Genomic DNA, 23,822 nt, shown 5'->3' on the forward strand with positions numbered 1-23,822 from the left:
TTTTTCTGGCAAAGCACTTGTCTCCTGCAGAGCAAGTTCAATAGGCAGCATGCTGTCTCACTCCAGTGACTATTTTTAAATCTGTGATCCAGTGTTATGCTTCTATTAGTTACTTAAAAACAACAGAAAGTAGGTATCGGTGCACGAGTCTCTGGATCAGTTTCTTGGGAACAGTTGGGGTTTGATGTAGGGGTTGGTACTTGCCAGGGATGTCGATTCCCACACTGAAATAGAATGGCGGTAATACGTGCGGTAACTCCTGTGCTATGATCATCCTGGAAAGGAGTACCAGGTTATCAAATTGCTAGTGCCTGAAGATGCTGGCTGCTTAGAAAAAGGATAAATAACTTCCCTTAAAGAGCAAAGGAAAAGGGAGTTCTGAAAACAGCCCCGATCCAGTGGGAAAGTGCTGAGATTCTAACGCTTACAACCTGAACTAGTGAATGTATTTAGTGCTGGGGAGGTAATGGTGCAGAACCAGTCTACCTTGAAGGTGCAACCTTCCAACAGGGGCAGGGAATACCCGTGCGTGGCCACTGCTGCCTGATCATGGTGGCCCTTGCACAAGGCTCATTCTTGGGGGTGGAAAAAAGCAGAAAGGAAACACTTGTTCTCTGGGCACTGCCACAAACTCTGGAGGAATGAAAAAAGAAGGGGTGGGGAGGGCAGGACCAGGTGTGAGGTGGTCCAGGAAGGTGGGCAAATGGCAAAATAAACAGAGGAGCAGAAGGAAAGGTAGGAACACATGGTGGATATGTGGGAAGGTAGGAAGCGTAGAGCACTTAAACAACTGCATGCTCTGTGTAGAGTATTTAAAAGCAGCATTATAGTTCCAGGAGACAAAATACTCGGTGCTCAGGGAAACCAAGGGATTATAATCTGAAGCAGAATGGATGAGGAGTATGGCAGGAGGTCTCTCGGTGGTGAGAAGTGAAAATAAACTATACTCTCGTGCTGCTAGCGTGGATACTGTTCTCAACCCCTGAGCTGATAACCTGCTTTGAGAGCAGCGTTTCTCTGGGTTCCTTGCGTGGGCTTGCTGCTGGAGCTTTGGGCTGGATTTCTTGCTGTTTCCTTAACTGGTGGTGCTGGGAACCCCGTGCAGGACTAACTGCAGCAGCACTAGGAGCAGTGTGGTGTGAAAAAGGAAGTGTTGGGTTTACAGGAGAGGTGGGTCACATCTAAAGACCTGCCCTAACTGGGAAAGCTGTTCTCAAGTATGGGCCAACCATGGGTACTGTGAAAAAGTGGCCTGGCTTCCAAAGAGCCTGCGGTAACAAGCCTGCTTTCCTCTGATAGCTTGATACAAACTGGTATCACGATGCTATGAAGATGTCAGCAGGAGGAAGGGAGCAGTTTTGCTAGCAGGAAGTCAATGCAACCTGCTGTCCTGGGGCTTTGCACCTTGGTAGTGTTTCTTGATGTCTCCTCATCCAAACAGCTCCTGAGGTTTGGGGTCGCTCTCTTAAATGTAAATTCTGAGCCTGTTCTATGAGGCCTGGGCTCACATTACAGCTTTACCTCAAAAGGTGCCGAGCTGTGGGACTCTTGACTGCCTTTTCATGACCATCTATAATAAGAATGTAATTTTGTAGACCTCTGCCTTAACTGTATTGGTCAACAGGTTGGAAATTAAGGGGAGATGAGGAGGGAGGAGTTTATTAAAGCGTAAGCTCTGGTCTAGAAATAAAATGTCAGGAAGCTCCTGGGGAACCAGGACAAGAAGTTTTGGCAAATCGTTGTACCGTATCCTGCGGCACAGGGCTGCTTGGGGAATCGGGTAAATGCAGCCAGGGTCTGCCTGGCCGGGTGGGCAACAGTGAAAGTGAAACGATGGGACTTGGCAGAGTCAGCACACGGCTTTACTCTCCAGGCCACAGTGTCAAGCTCTCGCTGTGCCCAAAGCTGCATCTCACAGCTCAGTGATAAGGCAGCTCCAGGCTGGAGTGTGGCAGGATCCCCAGCTAAGCCGCTGTGGGCAAGTTATGGATCTTATCACAAAACTTGAAGAACGGGTAGGACCTATCTGTCCACTGTCCCCATGGCAGAAAGCAGGCTGTGCTACAGAGATATTTCTGCTGGAGGGAGCTGGGGGGGAGACTGTTTCTGAAGCAAGCGGGACTGGGAATTGGCTGCTCTGCCGTGTGCAAGAGCTGAACCAACACCTTCTGAAACTCAGCGTGGCAGAACTCACCGCACTGGCAAGTGTTTACAGCAACACTGCATCTTAACAATGCATCTTAAAAAAAGACAGCTTATTCTCTTCTTCCCTATGCTGATGTAAATGAAGAACAAGTTTACTGAAGCTGATACAGCTACGTCGGTGTGAGAGCGGCGGTGAGCACGGAATGTGCGCTGTCTCTGCTCATTAGTCTCTCTTGGTGCCTAGAGGACTCTCCTGTTCTTATTTGTTACTACTTACTCTGCTCATCGCATAGAGGATTTGCCCAGGCTGTTGCTTTTCTGAAAGTAGCATATTTACTTGCAGGAGCTAAGGTAACGGCTGGCTTACTAGAAATGTTAAATTCAAACGTAATAGTTGCATTGCTTTAAAAAAAAAAAGAAATAAAGGAAGAGTGCATTAGGTTTACCTTAATGTTTTAGCTCTGTTCCTCTAAAGAAACGTTTCTCTTGACCTACCCTTTCTGTTCAAAACTTTCCAGAAAGGCAGTGGGAACTTTGAGGGGTGAATTTGTCTGAAAATCATGTAGATAATCAGCTCTGCGGGCTGAGCTCGGTGAGGCTGATTGCCTTTCCAACAGCTGGCAGCGAGGAGGTGGGAGCCTTCCCAGGGCTGCTGATAAATACAACCTGGAGAAAGGTGTAAAGGACCATTGAGCTTGGATCCACAGAGGGGAAAGGACCTGGCTAAGGTGCTTGAGCTGGTGGGAGGGTAGAGAGAGGCTCAAACAAAGGAAAAGGTATGACTTGCATTAATTTCTAATTTTTCCCGTTGAAAACCACTGTGTTTACTGCAGGGTTTGGAATCAGGAAAGATGATTCTATTTGCAAAATAACAGCTTAGGCAGAAAGCCTTCTTAGTGTCGGTGTGATCCCATGAGGTTGTCGCTACAGTGCTGAGGCTTTCTTGGACTCTTTTTGTATTGTATGTTCAGCTGAGAGAGCTCTTCTGTGTGCGCTTCCATAGCCTCCCCGCTCACTCTCACCGGTGAGCGCTCTGCCTGAGCATCGTGGGGCTGAGCTCGGGCTGGACTTGGCATACGTTTGACTTCAGCTTACGTTCATCACTGACCTAGAAAAGCGTCTGTCACTGCACAGCCACAGCAGGACAGGAAACATAACTCAGAAGCAGAGAAAAGAACCAGCAATTGCACGCGCCCGCCTATTATCATATTACCTATTTCCTTATCGTATCTTCTATTTTCTGCACTTTGAGTTAATCGCTTATAAAGGGTGGCATGTTTTGCAGCATATTTTACAACATTTTGATTGCTGTTAATGCCACTGATTCTCAAAGCTGTCTGACTTACTGGAAAGCCTGCTTTTTAATGCCTATTATAACTGAGTTATGTGCTGGACATTCCAGCCAATCCAAAGCCGCATCCTTTTCCTTTCAGACTTCGTTATTAACCTCTCTGGTTATCACATCTTGCAGTTCAAAGATAACTTCTCTGAGTCAATTACTTTGTGCAGAAAATGTCTCAATTCAGAATGAGAACAGGTGGATCTCATTGTGTGCCTTATTTTCCAATTAGGCAAAATTCAGACATTACTAAAGGTTTGTTATAAAAGCACCTCTCTATAAAGAAAACCAGCAAGTGAAACTTGCAACACTGAATAGTTTTTATTTATATTTATTTACCTATTTATTGATTTATTTGTAGTAAGATGTAGAATCTAAATATATGGAGGAAAAACACGGGTACTGTCCATAATTTCAATGCAATACCTAGAACTATAAGAGCAAAAGAGCAGAACAGGGTGAAACATAATGACCACAACCTTCAGCAGCAACGGGCATCGGTGCAGGGCCAGGAATCCAAATCCACTCTTGCAGCGTTTCAAGCTCTTAGCAGAGGAGTTTCATCATCGCTTCTGTACGCTTGGAAGCACGGAAGCCATCTCTGCTGAAAATATGCTGTCAAACTGCTGGTCGCTCGGGGACTGCTGGAGCAGGAGGGAAAGCTGAAGCCTGTCTGACTGCAAGGAGGTGTTCCCTGGCTCCTCTCCCGTGCCAGAGGCTGGCTGTGGTGAGCAGATACTGCACCTGAGCGCTCGTGGCAGGTCAGGAGGCTTCTGGTTAAGCAAAAATCGTTGAAGAGCACAAACAAAGCCTTTTAAAAATAGTTTTATAGCTGTTGTGTAGAGATGTTCCTATGCTTTTGCTCATGTAGGTTTAGGGGCAAATATGATTCAAAGCATAAACAAGATACCATGTTTTATTAATAATGATCTTGTCTATACTTCCATCAGCTCATTTAAGCTTTCAAATGAAAGAAAAAACCTCCAACAAAAACGCAAACAAAAAAACAACAAACAAACCAAAACCAAATAAAAAACCCCAAAACAAACTGTGAGCTGACTGAATGAAAGTCAAAGCACCTGGTTTATGAAACCATGAGAATGTGAGGTGATGCAGGAGAAATATATGGGGTAAATAACTACTTGACAAGTACCCTGTATTCTTAGTGTGGTAATTTAGAATTTGTCCTGAAACCTCTTATGCGTGTTATCTTCCCAGACCCTCAATGGCTCTGCAGCCCCATGTATATGATGACAGTGGATGCTTTTAAATCAAGTTAACTGAATTGGCTTAACCACCCTTTACAGTCCTGTAGATCCACTTTACAAAATTTGTTCTAGAAAAAATTGTCTCCATGCAGTCTACGTGTTCAGAATACCAAACATAATTTTCTTAATTTTTTTTTTTTCTTTTGACACACAGGTTGTTTCCATGAAACCAGTTTGATTACTTAAGTCCTTAAAGTTCAGCACACGTTCAGGTGATTTGCTGATTTGGGGTACCTAAATCTCTGTATGTGTTAAAAGTACTCCACACCTCTCAGCTCATGATGTCCAGATTTGGAAAAAAATAAAATTTCCTCATTATTTATTCTTCTGTTACCCCAACAGTTCTTCCAGTCTTAACTGACAAAATAACCACTTTATGTAGGTTTTTTTTTTTTTGTAAAATTTGTAAATATAAAATGTGTAACAAATAGTAAGTTTTCTGAGTTTAGAGCTTTACATTTTTTTATTGCACCCATAGGATGTGTAACACAGAAACAAAAATCAGTATGGAGAGAATTTATAAATCAGTTACAGCTAATAGCAAAATCATTTCAAGAGCTAACAAAATAAAAATGTGAGTTTATTTGTCTAGAAAGCTGTACCTCTTTCTTTCTTCGTTTCTTATATGACAGCCATCCTAGATGAATGAGGGTTTGACTATTATTGTTTTGAAAATTAGGGACCGAAGGGTTGTTTTCTTCTTGATCCACAACATATAATTGTGCAAGGAAGAAAAAGATCCTGTACAAATAGTACACTTCCTCAGAGCAACATGAAAAGTATCTGCTCTGAAACTTCATTACGAGAATGCCAAATGTTCCCTCGATAACAGAGCCTATGGCAGTATGAGCTTTATTGTAGTTTCCCTTAGCAGGTGTTGATGGATTTATGGAGGGCTTCATTAAATATAGGCTTAAAGGATATCCGCTATCGCCCACTTGTCAAAAGAAAAAATAATATCAAAGCCATCCGTGCAGATCAGAGATGCAGGTGTTAACAGTGCATTATAATCTGGTAGTGTTTAACTTGCCAATTAATTGCAGTAGTCTTGTCTGAGTTCAGACGTTTAAAAGATAAATTTAAAAGATGAATGCATCTTGTGTAGGCTTAGGGCATGTGTACAATGATACCATATTGCTAATGATTCTTGCTGCGGCATCCTGGTTCGTGTTTGCGTTTCTCTTACTAAAATGATCCTTCCCAGGAACAACTGTGTGTGTGCGGCTGCGGAGCCCCGGGAGTGGGCAGCTTTGACACGTTTGCTCTTATTTTGCGGGACTGAATGTCATAGTCCGAGCCTGTTCCAGGACTGCCTTGAGAAAGAGGGATGTTTCGCCGCACCAAACCCACCTCTTTCCCTGTCATTTGTGGGAGTGAGTCAGTAGCATGGGGAAAATTGTGGCATACGAGGCTGCCTGCTGCACGGTTACTGCATGACTGCAAGTTTTCGAGCCCTTAGCAACCACATCCCTACTCCCGCAGGCTCATCTTCCCTACAAATGGTGCAGCTGCAAACACAGTCCTGAAACAAAGCTCAAAACACCACGTACAATGAGCTGCATTTTCAGACAAAGAAGGTGCACCCCGGTATTTGTAAAACATGCACTTATGAAACCAGATAATAACAGGTACAAAGAATAATGTGACAACTTGAATTGCCTGTGGAATCATAAACATTTTGTGTAATCAGTTACATACCTACAGTCTGAGCCATCTCCTTAGATGTCAGAATTACCTATAATTTGATACTCATGTTTAGGGGAAAAAAATAAATAAACAAAGTAAGCAAAGCCAAATGTAGTTCCAAAATTGAATTAATCTTCCAGCATATAACAAGTCAAACAATATTATTATTATGACCTTCTACAGTGTTCCTTGGGCAAAAACACTGGAGTCCTAGGCATAAAAAACTCAATTATTTAGTAGAACAACTAAAATGTCAGAAAATTTATAGCATATTGTGCTAAATAGGCAATGAGTACAATTTGCAAGTGCATTGTCCAAACTACCATCCATTGTTTGAGTAGGAAAATGGCACTAGGACTTGCTCCTTGGAGGAATATAGGCACACCCCAAAAATACAGTTTATTTACCTGTTCTTTAATCAGTGGAGCTGAGAGACCTGCATGGATTTGAGGATCCGTGAAACACATTGGCAGGCATCACCTGTGGGTGAGAAGCTGGTGTCGCAGGCAGGGAGGAGGAGGCAAAGCCATGGGGATGGGGGGGTGACAGCGTTCTGTAACAGCTACAATGGAGAACTGGGCAGAAAGGCAAAAAAGATAAGGCAGGAAGGCTGGTGTCCAAAATACTGGGAACTGCTATGGCAAAGGCTCATGGGCATAGAAATTTCTGGTTAGATCTAGGCACACCCTGCCAGGCAGTCCACAGGTCATGCTTGGCCAGATTGAGCTTCTACTTGTCTCTGCAAACTGGAATGGCAGACCACAAGAGATTCATGACTATTCAGTGCATAAAACATAATCCTATTTGCAAAGCAAGCGTGCTCATGCTGCCTGCCCTGGGAAAAGATATTAAATCATTCCAATCAACAACCTGGTAGTTTTGTACAACCTTTCGCATTGAAAACGGGGGCTCAGCCTTGGACTTGCCAATAAACAATTTCTGGCTTTGAAAGAGTATCTGTAATGTGCAGTGATAAAACCACTGACAGCATCTGATAAACTCTCCCTGCAGGACAGCCTCGGGGGAGGCCAAGTGGTCCAGAATTGGTTCTACGACAAATCATTTCGGGGGGGGGGAGGGAGACAGGGGACAGAATGAGGAGAGGAATAAAAGTCTGCTTGCTGTGGTGTTAATTCAATCATCTGGGAAAAAAAAAGTCCTGGGAGAAAAAACACAGATAATGATTTTAAATTATGGAAAATAAATCAGCTCTTTTTAATTAGCAGTTGTGCAGTATGAATTCTGCAGCTTGCAGGGCTCCTTTGTGAGCCTCAAGTTCTGTGCTTACAAAAATTGAGCATCAGAAGAACAAGCCAGTGGCATCAGAAAAATCAAAATAGGTTTTATTTCACTTGGGTTAACAAATCTAACTTCTCAGACTGAGGCTGGAGGTTTTCCTTTAGGCATTCCTTCTCAACAGGCAAATTAAAATCAAAGGCTTGGAAATCAGGAGAGCACATACCTGCTGTGAATGGTGAGATCACACGTAAAATCTTTATAGCAAAGCTAATGCTATGCAAGAAATACGTAAAGGAGTGGGTTCAGCCCATTGGGCTATAGTCTGGTCTAGATCTTTCACAGTGATTTTCTAACTAAAAATCAAAAGCGTTACAATACAAGACAATAGAGTGCCCGTAAAGGAGGCTTTGAAAGTTTGTTCGAATCTCCAGATGCTGCGGGAGTAAGTCTGCAGGCTGCAGTATCATTGTCACTTGGTTTCTGTCACCGCTTGCCAAATTCGTTATCCCTGATTATGCAGACACATGTAAACCTGGCTGTGCATCCCTTTGCTCCTCTTTTAGGATCACTGGAATTGAGAGCCACCGTACAACAGTTTCTCCTACTGTGCTCTTGGATGGCGGAGTTGGGCAATGTGCAGAAATGATGTAAAGGAAGTTTGGCTGTTGGAAAGAATGTTGGATGTCATTCATTGCTGTCTGAAACACAAAGATACCAGGGGCTAAAACGTGGTGCTTAAAAGAACGATGGCTGTCCTAAAATCCCATGCCACTTCCACCTCAAAGCAAGTAACAATGACATTTGATAAATTTTATTTTAATTACAGATTGAGCCCTGAGGCTGGAGGTCAGGATTGTCACTTCAGCCAGTTACAGCATTCGGCCAGGGGTTTTGTGACAACAGTATTATCACTTGTGACAGTTTTAGTCAAGCACAACATCCTGTTTAGGTTCTTCAGTTGTTCCTTTTATTAAATTACAATTTAAAGTGAATTCTATCATCATATCTTTTCTCTAATTTAAGAAAAAAAAATTGCAGTTGCATATGAGAAAAATGGAGTAAATATGTTTCATGAGCTGAAATGTTTGTGGGAGGAGAAAGGATTTCTATTTCTACTTCGGTTGTCCCCATGAGTGGATAAAAGCAGTAGACTGAGGATTAAGAAATTAAAACATGGTATTACCAAATTGAAATACGGTCTAAAAGTCAGTTCTACAAACAGTTTTTGTAATAAGACTGCCCTAGTTAGAATGGCATTGAAAATACCTGCCTAAACATTCTCAGTGCTGGTGCCTGAAACTGGTGTAACTATTAATTATGTTGCTGAAATGTCCTCATTACAAAATGTCAGGATGACTCTGCTTCAACTGCAAAGAAAAAATTTAAATGACAATTGCAGTTTTTGTGCTGGTGTAATCCATAGTGTAACCTGAGCTAGAGCGCAGTGAGGGCAGGAAGGAAAAGAGAGCTGCCCATCCGACCCGCTATTCTTTCCTTCTCTTCTTTTCTTTTTTTTTACATATGTTCTTTGTTTTTCTTTATTTTAATAGTTTTCATTATTCACTGGGAAAGTACTAACTCTTATTTAAGATTACCTTGAACTCACTTTAAGACCTACACAAACATCCCTCATCTTAAAAAACAGTCAGTTTGGTCCATGCTACTTCTTAGTATGTTAAAACAAATGGTGATTTTGAATTTACGCTCGGGCATACCCACTCATTCTCTGCTCTTGGTCACTGGGATGGTGGTATTTTAGTTCAGCAGAACCATGAGCAGCTTAGATTGACAGTGCAGGCAGAGGAGTGGTAAGTAGGCACGGTGAGTCTTTGCTTAGTGAATGTTTCCAAGCAGGTTATTTGTTAAAGGAAGAATTTTTGCAGGCTGTTTGCAGGGGGATGAGAAATAAGCTGGCCGTGTACTAGACATAGGTTCAGATTTTTGTGGTGACCGGGAGTGCAGCGTAGGATGCTGAGATGGACGTGTAGATCTGACTGTCTCATATGATCTTTATCTGCACTGGGCATTTCCTCCATCTGTATAGGTGCACCAATGTAACTCTTGGTGGTTTCAAACAGGAAGAAGCTACACTGGCACGAATGACAGCCTACAGCAGGCTTGCTGCCCTTGCTGGTGCGGCTACGCAGGTGGCAGGAGCAAGCTTAGAGCACTCTTACCAAAATGGTCACCTTGTTGGCCAGATACAATCAGTACCCACGGGCACCTGCCTGCAACAGCCATTGCTCAGTGCTGGCAAGGCCTCATTTACAGAAAACATCTAACACCCATGTTATGATTCCCCTCGAAGCAAACCCAGCTGAAGAAGCTCCTGGTCCAAGCCTGTGGCCTCCTGAGGCTGTATCATTCTCGCTGGTGCTGCTTGGCTGTTCACAGGTTGTGCTCAGCATCCAGCTCCTAATGGGATTCAATTGAAACAAATAAATAAAGGAACTCTCACCAACAGATGGTTTTTGTAAAACCAGTCCCTTTGCAGAGCTGACGTAGAGCACGGTCACACAGAGAGGCGAGCGTTGCAGGAGAACGGCGAAGCAGAAGGAAGTGATTTCAAAGAGGTGGGGGCTGGATCCCCATAGTCCAGTGGTGACTCTGTGACACGGGGCCATCACCTAACTAGTTACACAACCTGAAGCAATTTTTTCTGTTGTTATTACTGACATTTCTTTAATCACTTGCTTTTCTACACTGACTTTAGCCAAGCTTCCACCTGGCTGTCATTTCAGTTTCTGGTGGCTGACCAGATACCAATAACCCTGTTAGACATCCCTGTTTGTGGTCTTCTAGATGTAATTCCACGTTTTAAGAAGGATGTGCTATATGAATACGTGACCAATTTTTTTCATTATAGTATCATTAGTAAAGCATATTTTACTGTGCCCAGTTCTGGGCTCCCCAGTTCAAGAGAGACAGGGAACTACTGGAGAGAGTCCAATGTAGGGCAACTAAGATGATTAAGGGATTGGAGCATCTCCCTTACGAGGAAAGGCTCAAAGAGCTGGGGCCTGGAGAAGAGAAGGCTGAGGGGAGACCCCTATGTCTCTATGTGTCTACTCTCTGTGTCTACTATAAGTACCTAAAGGGTGGGTTGAAGGATGAAGGAGCTGGACTCTTTTCAGTGGTTTCCAGTGATAGGACTAGGGGCAACGGGCACAAGCTGGAACATAGGAAGTTCCATTCAAATATGAGGAAAAACTTCTTTCCGGTGAGGGTGACAGCGCACTGGAACAGGCTGCCCAGGGAGGTCATGGAGTCCCCTTCTCTGGAGATTTTCAAGACCCGCCTGGATGCAGTCCTGAGTAATGTGCTCTAGGCAATCCTGCTTTAGCAGGGGAGTTGGACTAGGTGATCTCTAGAGGTCCCTTCCAACTCTGACAATTCTGTGATTCCATGATATTTCATTTGAATAGGATCATTGCACTACCAGTTTCTAATCTTTATGAAATACATCTTTGCCACTGGGAATTTTGTTTTTCATGTTTGAATGAAGAATAAGGTCAACAGCACAAAAGGCAGATGAGCAGGGGGTGTGGTTCTTAAAGGATTCCTTTGCTTTCTTGTTTATGGCAAAGAAGAACATGAAGATATGGAGATGGCAGGAGGAAAATGCAGTGGACGTAGAAGAGTGAAGCAAGATGAGTGGATGGAGAAGACAGAATGGGTGTCAAAGACACATGGGCAGAGTTTAGCTGGGACAGGAATATGAAGCAACTGGTGGGGAAGACTACAGTGGCATCCAGGATCTTTGTCCAGGAACACGAAGTTTATCTGGCCAAATGCATATCTCAGCTTCTGTAGCCCAGTGCTTTACTGGAATCTGACTTGTATACTTAGTTTTAATGAAGATTTAGTCACTGTGATTGTAAAGAAAGGCTTGAAATCAGAACAGAAACGCTGGAGCAATTTTGTGCCTAAATTTGCTGAGGAAATCTGAATCGGGATCCACAAAAGAGTGTTGCCAGGGGTGGGTGGAGGTCACTGCGCAAGAAGTGTGTGAGCAGCACCTCTGTAACGTGGCTGGGGGATCGACAGAAAGAAGGGGGGGATAACCCGCACCTCTGCACTGGCTGCGAAAGGCAGAGGACACAGTAGCTGTGGCATGGGCCCTTTCCCCGGGGTGAAACACCCCACGGGTGCGGAGGCGGCGGGTGCTGAAGGCCCCTGGTGCCGGTGTGGCAGCGCCGAGCCCCAGGAGCGGCCCGGGCGGGGCACGGAGAGGGGGCGGGCGGGGCAGGGTCTGGCCGGAGCGCGGGGGGGCAGCGGCCGCTGGCAGCCGGCGGGGACCGGCCCGGCGCCCCGGGTGCGGGGTTAGGGCAGAGCAGGTGCCGGGAGGCGGGCGGTAGGGCCGGGCTGCCCGGGCCAAGCGCTCCGGGCCGGGAGGGCGGGGCGCACCGGGGCGGGCGGAGCGGGCGCAGCACCTGCGTGCTGGCGGCCCGGCGGCGGCGACGAGCCCGGCCCCCTCGGCGGAGCCGCCAGACGGTGGCGGGCCGGGCCGAGGCGCTGCTGGGAAGCGCATCCCGCCCCGCTCCGCTCCGCCCCGGCAGCCGCGGCCATGACCGACAACATCCCGCTGCAGCCGGTCCGGCAGAAGAAACGGATGGACAGCAAGCACCGCAGCGGGTGAGATGCTCCCGCGGGACCGGGGACCCGCGCCTCGCCCGGCCGCCGCCTGTGTTGCGGGAGACGGGCGGTGCCACCCCCGGCCCCCCCTGCCTCGGGGCGGCGGCGGCGGGGCCCCGGATCGGTGGCCTTCGCGGGATGCTCGGGGTGGGGAGGGCGCGGAGGGCAGGGGGGAGCCCGGGAGGAGGAGAAGGAGGAGGAGGAGGGGGAAGCAGGCGCTGACAGGTTGTTCCTGACGCCATTGCCGTGGCACGCCCGGGTGGAGGGCAGGATCCTGCCGGGCGGTGCCGCGCTGCGGCCGGGGGCTGCGGGGAGCGGAGCTAGCCATCGCCTGCCGGCTGGCAGCACCCTCCGTGGGGAAAAACGCATCCCGGCAAGCCCTTATCCTCATCGTCTTCTCCATTAGAGCTCTCCAGACAAAGCGGTGCCTGGGCAGCAGCGGGGATGGACGCCGAGGCCGGCCCGGCAGCAAACGCCTGCTGGGGCGGCCCGGCTGGGGCGGTTGTGTCCCGGCTCCATCCCGGCTCTCGGCCCGGTTCGTGTGTCCCGGCTGCTGTGCCTGGTGCGGGGCGCGGGAGCCACAGGCTGGTGGTCAGCGAGCGCTCGGCCTTCGCCGAGGACTAGCGTTGGGCCAGGAGTGGTGTCTGTAGGTCTGCAACAAAGGTGTCTGAACGCAGAATGCTCTGTTGACTCCATCAGTTAAAGCAAGACATTGTCCCTGGTGTGGGGTGTTGCGATATACCGAGCGTGGGATGTGTTCCTAAAGAAGATACGTCTATATATTTATACTGGTATTCCCATGCAGGAACTTAAATAAGAAAAATGATGCTTTAATACTGTTTCGGTAGGAAATTGCATCACTACCCAGACAGGTTGGTTTGTACACAGTCGGCTGTACAGGGTATCCAAGTTACCTGGCTGTCAGTTACTGCAATGCTTCTTTTATCCCTGGATATTTTGCTTTTAAAATGTGGTGAGTGATATTAGCAAAATAAACCAAATCATCAAAGGAAATCCTGGCTGTTAAAACAGGAGGAAATTGATAGCTTTGACCGTGTTTGTTATGTTTTCAGTTGATAGTTTTGATTCCGATTCCTCTGACTGGAATTGTTCTACATGGTTTATTCACTATTAGAATTATTCCTTATTATCAACATTGTTTCTGCTAATTGATGTAGCACTATCTCTGCCAGTTGATACTGAGCTGGTAGGTGTGTGTGATGCAGCAAGTAATTCCCCAGCGCCTGTGTAATGTGCATCACTGGGCACGTTCCACAAGGTGCAGCCACCATGGCATTAAATTCGGTGACGTGATTGAAAGAGTTCATGGAGAGGTGGATGCCTGAGAAATTTCCCAAAGCTTCTTGAATGGTTTCTTTTCCTAAATTTCTCTAATCTCCACCAAGACCCTCTTGGGTATTATGATGTGGTTAGTAGTGTCTAACACAAATTGCCCTCATCTAACCTAAGCTATGGTTGGTTGGTTGTAGACTGTACCTGATTAGCAGTCATGGAGGTGATGTTTCCTGTGTTAGCAAGAAATTTTGGCAGCAAGAAGTTGTGAAGGGAGATTGCCTAGGATTTTTCTCAACAGCGGTCTGAATAACTTGAATTTGAGGTTTCTGTTTGGTGCAGTAACTCTGTTTGGGGATGCGACTTATATCAGGAACTCTTGTTTTACTGAAAATAGCCTGTGATGTGTTAGCAATTTGATTGAATGACAGGGTGGATAACAAAGCATTTAAGTCCAGCAAATCCAAAGCAGCATCATAAATCAAAGGAGAAATCAGCCAATAAGTCAGGGAGGGTCCCAGATGTCACATCCAGAATGGAGTCCTGGGAATCCTAAGCCGTAATCGAGACCTTCTTTCTTGTGTTCCCTCTGAGAAAAACCCAGACAAAAGCACTTCCCTGTCATCTTCCCTGATATATATGAAAATCCAGGGATAAGCAAGAATTGAAAGACTTCACCTTAGCATAGCCCTGACTGCAGTTTCTACTGCGGGGGTTTCCTTGCATCAGTGGGGGCAAGTTTTCAGGCAGAGGTTTTGTCCATGGGGTCTTCTGGAATGGAGACCAGATTTCTGTTCATGTACTGAATGACTTCATACAAATCTTCGTGTATGTTAACAAACAAGTAAGAAATGCCTAATTCTCCTGTAGGCAGAAAAGGGCAGGTGTCATTCAAGCAAGGCTTTCATTACAGCTTCAGTCTCCAGTGCTTCCTTTGAAGGGAAGCCAGGGAGGAACTCGCACAGTAGCCTCGCAGAGATGAATGATGGCACAGGCTGCTGAGATGTGTGTCAAAGAGAAACCATGTGCTTAATAAACCAGTGGGAGAAGTGGTTATCGGCTCCTGAGCATTATTTTAGTGTGGATCTGCCTTGTTGCAATCAAAGGCTAAGCTCTAAATTCTGCAGCCGTATGCCTTGAATTCAGCCGTATTCTCCCAAATGCTCTGCAGCACTCTGAGAACCACTATGAGGTATGTGCCAGTATGGAGGGAGGGGTGGCATTAGCTGCAGCGGGGCTGTTGGTGGAATGGCTAGGGAGTCTGAGCTTCCCAGGGGCTGAGCTCTGCCGGGAAGGGAGCTGCAATTCCTGAAGCACCCCAGATGCTCCGTTCACTGCATGACACAAGTTTTTCCCTAAATAGCTTATGGTCTCAGTCCACAATCCTGCAAGGCATTTTTTTGAAACCAGCAAACTGCTGTGCTCCTGCTGCCTCTCTGCAACGTGGAAAGGCCTTGATCCAGAAATGTGGGAGGAAGAATGGGGAACGAGACGGGGAAGGAGGAGCTTCACAGGAACATTTCATGCGGCCATTCCATTGTACATGTGTGTGTACTCTTTGGCTCTATTTAAAACAGCAAATTCCATTTAAAAGTCAACAGAGAGGGATGGGAGCTCCTGCCCTCCGTCTGCCTGCGTGTGGGTGTGCCTCATCGCGTGTAGGGCTGGGCTGGTTGCCCACAGCCGGGCTGGTTTGCCCAGTGGCCTTGGCACATGGGCAGGGGTGGGCTGCAGGAATGACAGTGCTCCTGGCCCCCTCCCAAACCTCCCCAGCTGCACCGTCACGTGCTCTGAGACGGGAATGTTTGAATCCTCTGGAGGTGCAGAAAAGGGGCTGGGTGGTTGCGCACACCTCTTTTTTTTTTTTTTATCAATGGAAAAGCGCATGGCTTTTTTTTTTTTTTTTTAATCAATGGAAAATTCTTTATATGCTTTTAAAAAAATGAAATGTGGAAGGTTGGTTTGTATATTAAAGGTGCCAAGAACTTAACAGTGCAGCCTGTGAGAAAAACAGAAACATCATCTGAGAAATGTGCCGTTGTAGAAGTGATTAAATGTGTTGATTAACTTCAGCACTAATTTGATAAATACTACCCCAGTATTAGACAAATGTCGCACTTCTTTTCCATTCGGTTTGTTTTCAAAGCAATTTTCATTTGCTCTCTCTAATACTCCTTCATCAAACTTGCTGTGTTTCTAAATAAAAACTGCTTCTTGGTAATGGCCGTTCATCTGGCATCTGACAGTCAGTCTGTCATGTTACTGCGTCTTACGTCATCCCTAAGAATGTGTTTTTGTAAACAAATATCCTCCCAAGTGAAGTACACATTAGACCTTGTGCTCTTCACTACCTCCCCGTTCCTGTAGATCCCTGTACAGATTAAGGGCCATATCACTCAGAGGACTCAAAGTTTCGGATGCAGTTCACGTTTAAAGCAATGCTTTCGAGGGGTTGTGGCTTTATTTAGGGATTTGTTTGGTTTTTATTATTATTTTTGCCAAGTTATTATTTAAAACGTGAACACCATAGTGCTGTATAAGCTTCCCCATGTAAGTTGTTTTCATATATTATTCATGTTCTCTCTTTAAGATAATTTTTAAAAGTTCATGGTGTACAGTGACTTGCTAGTTTACTGTACTTCAGAGGCTATTGCAGTACTGTTCTTCAATGCTTCAGTTGCAAAACAGAGAAGGAGAAATGTTTAGGAATGTGTATTCCTAAACTTCTGTAGAAAACTGCTCACACTTCCGTAACTTTGTGATTCCCATTCCTGGAAAGCGCATGCTAATTTTATCTCTAAGCAGCAATGTAAACCTTCAGCTGTTTTTCTAAACAATCTTTCATTCCCTTTCAAGGACGTGGTCTTCTGATTTCCTGATGGAAAGTATTTTATGATTCCTAATAATGTCAATAGTTCTCTCCTGCCAGAAACAGCCGACTTCCTCCAGTGACACTGACCTTGCCCTGAGCAGAAAACTTTGGAGTAATGTGATGGCCTGAGCAGCCCCTTCCCTCGTCATCCAGGTTTTTAGGCTTGATACCCCAAAATAAGGATGGTATCCAAAGAAACAGTAGATCACAGAACTGTGCAATACCTGTAAAATTTGTTTCATGGAGGAACAAGTAAAGGATAGTAAAGGAACCAGAAAAAGCTGATAGCCCCAGTCAAAAGGACTTCTTATTTAATGAGCACCAGGATAATCTGAAAGCACGTTTGTGTACTTATTTGTGTACTTGTTTGCGTGTGCTCAGAGCACTTTGTTTCTGGTACCCAACTGAATGGATTTGTCACAGTGTTTTTTTCGGGGTTAAGATTATTCAGCTTCCAGAGGAGAAGAAAGGGAACAGGAGACTGTCTGAAACGTTCATTGTCAGGCTCACCACCTATCCTTCTGCGACACCTTTCCCTTTTGCTCTCGGTACGAGTTGTGTTTTGTCATCCCAGCATGCAGGCATCCCAAGTCAGATATTTAGCGTCATGGCCCAGGACTTTTTACCCTAGGAGTGACTCTCTCTCACTGCAGTACAAGTCCTTGGCAGCTTTGGGGGCTTTTGCTTTGGCTGCTATGAGTGGGCAGCAGCCGTGCAGTGCCAGTGGGTGCCGGGCTTTCACCAGTGTCACACCGGGTGTTGTGCCAACACAACCTGGTGCAGTAACGAAAGTACCTGTGGAGACCCGTGTGTACTCACACACACGGGTGTGTTGCTACATCGGCACATATGGGACAGAAAGGGCTCAGGTAGTGAAACCGTCCCGTCTGCACGTGACCCCGGTGGGTCAATGAGACCTGCCGTTAGTCGATTAAAACACGATCTGTCGTTGCAGCTGCTCCTGGCTGTGTAAAGCACTTTGTAAGGATCACAGATGTCATATAGAAGATTTTAAAGCAAAGCTAATGAGCTTAGTAATGTATTCTTCCTTAATGAAGTTTAAGACATCATCAAAAAGTTTAAAAAAAAAAAAAATTATTACAATTTAATATCTTTGGGGGGCAGGATAAACATCTGCCTATAAGAACGAGCACAGTGCTTGAGAAATGTCTGTGTTACCAAAAGCTCATTTTCTAACTTATTTCAACAAGCCATGGGCACTTGCGCAATTAGTGTGCAGAGGTGACCGTCGCCACTGAACATTCCTGCTGACCCGGGGTTTGGATTGTGGATTTCTGCTCCGTGCGCACCCAGCAGAGCGCAGGCAGTGTGCTGGGTGGTCTGTGGGACAAGAGGGGGAAACACAAGGTCACAGAATAGGTGAGAGTTAAATGCCAGCACTGGGGTTGACTGTGTGCCTTCATAGCAAAAACTCTTGGGGGATCTTTGAATGTATATGGGATAAAAATCAGCATTTGCTGATTTTTCAGGCACTGGTGCAGGAGTTCCTTGCTGAGCGCTCCAGGCTCTGGAGGAGGCTTGAAGTCACTGACGTAATGGGATTCCTGAGCGCTGATAAACCTCCCCAGTTAAAGTGTCGCAACCTGCCGCTCTGTTATTGCCAGTTGTAGTATTCTGTTCCTTGGTTGGACATTTTTTTCCCTTAATGAATTCCTTTACGTGACATAGAAACCTCGTGCTAAAAGGCTATGTGGGAGACTTATTAGTAGAAATGCTGGATATTCTTTGCTTGAGCATTGATACTACTGATAATCGCTTTCAGAAACTTGCTAGGCAGGAAGTTTTTCTTTTGTTTGTCTAATTAGGTTTTCAGTTTGCTTTCCCTGTAATTCAGGAGGTTGCGAAAACTGTGACTCCATCCGGGCAGGAATTTCACAAAACTGTTATTTTTACACAGCAGATTCTCCTATGCCCTTTCTTGCCTATACTTGGAACTGCATTATTTTTAGATTGATTCACAAATCTGGTAGTAACACAGCATTTGTAAATTTACATTCTTAACAGCAACAAGTATCTTTGCGGTGGGAACGGTATGAGAGGTCATGGCTTTAATTACAAAACATGTGCTAAATTTTGGGTAATTTCACTTCTCTGAAATTGCCTTCTACTTCCCTGCCTTTGTAGGTGCTGTCAGTATTGGGGGCTGCCACCTCATTTGGAAAAGCACGAGCATAAGCAGTTTCGCGGTGCTTGGTGTTAGCATTCAGAGTAGTGAATTCGTAGTTATTTGGAAAAGACTAAAAGCAATATAATTGTATGTAAACAGTTGGTCATAGCGCACTCATCTTAAGGTGAAATGTTGTGCTTAGTTTGTGGGGTTCGTTTTCCGTTTTCTGATACCCTTACAAAAAAATGCTGATAAGTCATCGAACTTATTAAAGTGGTCTGCGTTGGGGATTTACGTATCGGTTTGAAGATCTGCCCAGGTATTTGGAAAGTTCTTTGGAGCGTATTGGTGAATTTTACTTTGTAAAAGAAAAAAAAAATATTAAGAGCACAAGTAAAAAAATTATTAAGCTAGTAAGGGAACTAAGTACCCTCTATTAATCTAATAGAGGGCACTAAGTAGTACCTTCTTTGAGCCTTATCCTCTTGTAAATATTATGATATAGGTGTATAGGTATTTTTGCTGTTGAGTACAATCCCTGGAAGAGGCCCAGCCTAAAAAAATAAACAAAGCTAACTAGTTTCAGATGTCTGATTGCAAGGACCAACTGACTCTGTAACTGGGAAGCACGTTGTGATGAAACGGGGTGTATGGACAGCAGGTTTGCTCCTTGGGCAAAGCCTCTTATTTGGAGCTTTATTATAGAGGTCATTCTGGATTCACAGTCATTAAAACATGGAATCAAGGCTAATCTTGTGTGGTTTTCTCCATTATTTTTCCATAGACCATATCTGTACCACCATTTTCACTACTTTCCATTAAAATTTATTTTGGATACAAGTGACTGTTTGTCTTGGGTCTTCATCTGCAAACACAAAAGAAAACTGCGATTAAAAGTTACCAAGCTAAGAAAATGTACTTCTGAAGTAGAGTTTATGAATTTAATACCAACTTGACAGTTTGTATCGTCTTGGAACTGCCTTTCAGATGTGGATATATACAACCATATGGAGAAGAAAGATCTACTAGTTAGTTTTTCTTAACAAGAAAAAAAAAGTTTGTAAATTATTATTTTTTTTTTTACCAAAATTGATAGTTTCAGGGGCAAGAGTAACTTTTTCAAGTCGGTTACATTTAGTCAGATGTCTCTTGTACATACTTGAACAGGAAAGCATCTCCAATTATTTTATTCCAGTGATTTGATCTAGGTGTGCGTTGCTGTCAGGGTTTTGACCAGTTTGCATCACCCACTGTGGTTTTTCTGTCAGATTTTCCTGCATTCTCCTAACTTTCTCTTCTTCAGCAAATTAAGTTTGCAAGTCAGAGTTGACAACTACTGAGGCTTTGCTAATGCTGACCTCTACGTGGTCAGTGATAAATGTGTGTAGGTGAAAGCAATGAGATTGTTCCTGAAATTGGGGAACCTTACAAGTACTCTGGTTTTGGAACGGAGAGTTTGACTTGCATGGAGCTGGTAAGAGACTATTTGGCACCATCCGAAATTTGTGATTTCATGTTCCTTCACTACCGATGTGTGGGTGCTCTGCTATCTTCTCAGCATTTCTGTCTGAAAGCTGCTTTAGCAAGAAAACCTTCTCTCCTGTGTTTGGGTGGCACCTGTGCGCTTACGGCTTCTGTTGTTCTTGAGTACAGACTAGAGAAAATCCACCTTTTCAGGGCTCATCTGCCACTCTTCATGAAATATAATAATGTCAAAGTAATTTGATTATGCAAAAATCCTTTTGTCTAGTTTTAAAAGCTTGTGAGAAATTATCTTGCAAGTCAGCCTTGTGAAGCTAATGTCTACGCCTGCTCATGGAGCAGTGAATCCCATGGTGACACCTTTTCTTTACTTTTGGAAGCAAAGCTGAATTTATTCCTCTTATATACTGAAGGAACTGACTCAACTGATAACACTTCCTTCAGTTTGTTTGCATCCAGCAAGGCATAAAACATGGTATCTTTGTGGAAAGCCACCTTTTGCGTGGTGAGTTGTAAACTCTGTTCATCATGCTGCATGCATCTTCTGGCAAAGCAGTGCCTTCAGGGGCCGAGTGCTTTGTTTACTTCCTTAAATAGTTATTTATTTTGATTAAGCATGTATTTAACTAAACATTTGCAGCAGAATGCTGTGATTCAAGAGCAGATCTCAGCGGTGGTTTCTGGAAAGATGTTTGTAAGAGCTCCGAAGCTTTTAGTTATCGGTCTGGCTGATACTGGCTTTCCCAAATATCAATGACATTCAATAGGGCTGTTTTGAAAGGAACAAGAGGGATTGAGAAGAGATTGGCTTTCAGTAAGAAGCAGCGACAACAGAAAAATGACCCTTTTGGGGTTTGGGAGGATACAATGCCGCAATTTTGAACAGAGAGGCTTTTGCAAGGTACAAGAGGGAACCCTGATAAGTCCTTGCATCTCCCACGAAGTAACCAGTGCTCTGTGTGATTCATTGCTGCAATTAAGGATTCGTTACGTCGAGCAGCGCGAGGTTTTATTCACTGTGGCCTGTTTGGGCTGGCTGAGGTGAAGTTCTGTGAGGCACCTCACATTGATGGCGGCCGGCCTGGGGACTGGGGCAGGCAGGCTCCAGCCTGTGGAGAGAAAGTTGTGGTTCTCTGTTGTTAGCGTTGCTTAACGAATTACATGTTAATCCTCCGTGTTTTTCTAGAGAGTGTTTCCTGTCACCTCATCCTGGGGTCTTTGAGTTGAGAAAAGCAGCCTCTAGCCTGAAGTTTGTAGGCAGCACGGTGGTTTCCAAAAGAGGGAATACAGTTTTGTTGTGTATGACACCCAGCTGTGTGCTGGAGGAGATTTTAACCTGGGTAATTTCAAATATAGGCGCAATGTGCTATCACTGGGATTTCTTTATTGACTCTGGTGGGTCCAGAGCTCCCTGACAGCAACGGGGAGAGGTTGGGGCCTGTCTGGGCCATGGCTGCTGAGGGGACCCTCCGTGAGGGGAGGTGAGGGAGGTGTGCTGGTTCCATCTAGCTGAACTCATGTCTCCTACCCTGGACTTTAAACATCTCCCCGGAGAAAAGAGAGAATCCTTTAGGAACCATATCAGTTTTAGTGAAGTTGATGTGACTTTCCTGAATTCCCCTGTAACTTCTAGCAGAAGCCAGGAACGAACTTAAATAAACAGCTTTAATGTAAGCCTGAGTTGAAAAAGTAAAAAATCAGCATGCTGATGTGTTCATATTTTATTTATTTTGAACAATTTTTAGAAAACTGGCATTGCAAGATCCAAAAGTAATTGTGCTGGATAATTGAAACACGACAATATTTAATGGAACAGGAACAGACACTGCTTACAAAGTAGACAAAAATGCAGGAAAAACATTTGTAGTAATCTGATTGAAAATAGGATGAACTTAAATCCCTGCAGTGGTTTCTGTGTCAGCTCAGGTTTGTGGTCCGGGTGTTGGTCTGGGCTGCCCAAACTCTCAGCCTCCGCGGTGGTGCTGAAGAGCTGAGAATATGGATCACTCCGGCTACAGTAACAAACTGAGACTGTGTAGCTGGATCTGCAGTGCGTGTTCTCAGTCAATGAGAATGTGTATTATTCGTTGGTAGTTACCATACAATTTGCCATTAACATAAACAGAGCTAAAGGCTGTAATACAGTATAAAAATAAAATCAGTAATCATTTAGCGTCTATTTTCAGATTCCTCTTGCGGTTTCATTTTTAGAGGATTATAGATTATTATTTCTTGGCAAGACTGTTTTAAAGTGCAAAAATTCAAATATGCAAATATTAAATTCATATGTTAAAAACCGTATAAATTTCTGTGAAGCAGGGGTTGCAGGGAAGGAGAATCTCTGTCTGTCTCCATCTCTTCTTTTCTTTAGGACATGAGATTTCTTTACATACATGCATTCATGTTTTAAGTTCAGTTAAGGGAAAGCCCCTTTTGAGGGAGTTTGCATACGCCAACAAGGAAACAGAAGACATAATAGAAAGCACCAATTACATTTTTTTTTTTTTTTTTTTTTTTTTCACGGAGCTTTCTGGCATAAAACCTGCAATCCAGGATCAGTGCAAGGAGACCTATCTGCTTGTACCCCACACCTCCTTGCTTCCTGAAGCTCTCCCAGCAGCCGGCACTGTCTCAGCGTGGTGATGAGCTTGGTCCACGCTTCTCCATGCATTGTTTTCTTGACGGCCAAGCGAGGAGCCTCCCCAGCCCTCGTTACTGCAGGCACGTTTCTAGCTCTGCTGCAGGCCTGCCCAACTTTGAAAGTGTGGTTGCATGATGTTTTAGTTACAGCTTCAACACCGTACGAGATGTTTGCTCATAGTTCGGTGGACTGCAAGCCAGGTCTGCGGTGGGCTGTAGCAGATGGAGTGTCTGTATTTGGTAGAAAGTTAAGCTCTGGGTTTTAAGATGCTCATAATATACTGGATAATTGACAGATGAGAGGTGGGGAGTGACAGATGAAGAAATGATGCTCAGCTCTTCTGCCTGGCTGGCAGAGAGTGTCTGGGGTGCACGTGTGTGTCATAGAAATGTGTTAAAAATTAACTCATTTATTAATTAATGTTCATACTGTAGGTGTTGCGAGTGCTTAAGATGCTGCGGGAGGAGAGACCCAAGGCCTCGTACTGTTTGGCTTGGCCATCCAGAGAAGAGAGACCAGAGATACCCTCGCAATGTGATCAACAATCAGAAATACAACTTTTTTACATTTCTCCCTGGGGTGAGTGTGAAGAAAGTTGCTTTTCATCATCCCACCTCAATGCTTTCCCCTATTTCAGTGGTTTTACAGTAGATAGGTGCAGAACCTGGAGCTGGAGAAAATGATTAATGTTTGGCTTGTGTTTGGTGGGCCTCCTGCAAAGGCTACCTTAGGGCAGCAGTAGACCAGACATGGATCTGTCCTGCGTGTTCAGGACTACTTTAAGACTGCCCTAAGGTAGCATTTAGACACTAGAGGAGCATGAAAAAATGTTTCTGGTGGTTGGTTCGATATGTGTAACTTCTGAACTCCATTAATCTCCTCCCTCTTCATTTTTTTTTTTTTTTTTCAGGTGTTGTTTAACCAGTTCAAATACTTCTTCAACCTTTATTTCTTGCTTTTGGCCTGCTCTCAATTTGTCGTTGAAATGAGGCTTGGCGCACTTTACACATACTGGGTTCCTCTGGTAGGTAACTTAGAGGTTTATTTATTCAAGAAAGTTTCATTTTTGATGAAATTTCTTTTACTGCCTTTTC

The 23,822-nt window shown here is 44.7% G+C and overlaps 1 protein-coding gene across 1 annotated transcript in view; it reads left to right on the forward strand.

The window, feature by feature from the left end:
- The first annotated feature begins 12,244 nt into the window (after positions 1 to 12,244).
- ATP9A (ATPase phospholipid transporting 9A (putative)) overlaps positions 12,245 to 23,822 on the forward strand; it is a 59,044-nt gene continuing 47,466 nt past the window's right edge. Inside the window, exons 1-3 of the mRNA XM_074156994.1 lie at positions 12,245 to 12,312; positions 23,163 to 23,307; positions 23,639 to 23,752. Of these exons, the coding sequence (XP_074013095.1) occupies positions 12,245 to 12,312; positions 23,163 to 23,307; positions 23,639 to 23,752 (327 nt within the window). The remainder of the gene's footprint in view (positions 12,313 to 23,162; positions 23,308 to 23,638; positions 23,753 to 23,822) is intronic.

This window comes from Numenius arquata, chromosome 12 (genome assembly GCF_964106895.1).
Source record: "Numenius arquata chromosome 12, bNumArq3.hap1.1, whole genome shotgun sequence".
Classification (NCBI taxonomy): Eukaryota; Metazoa; Chordata; class Aves; order Charadriiformes; family Scolopacidae; genus Numenius; species Numenius arquata.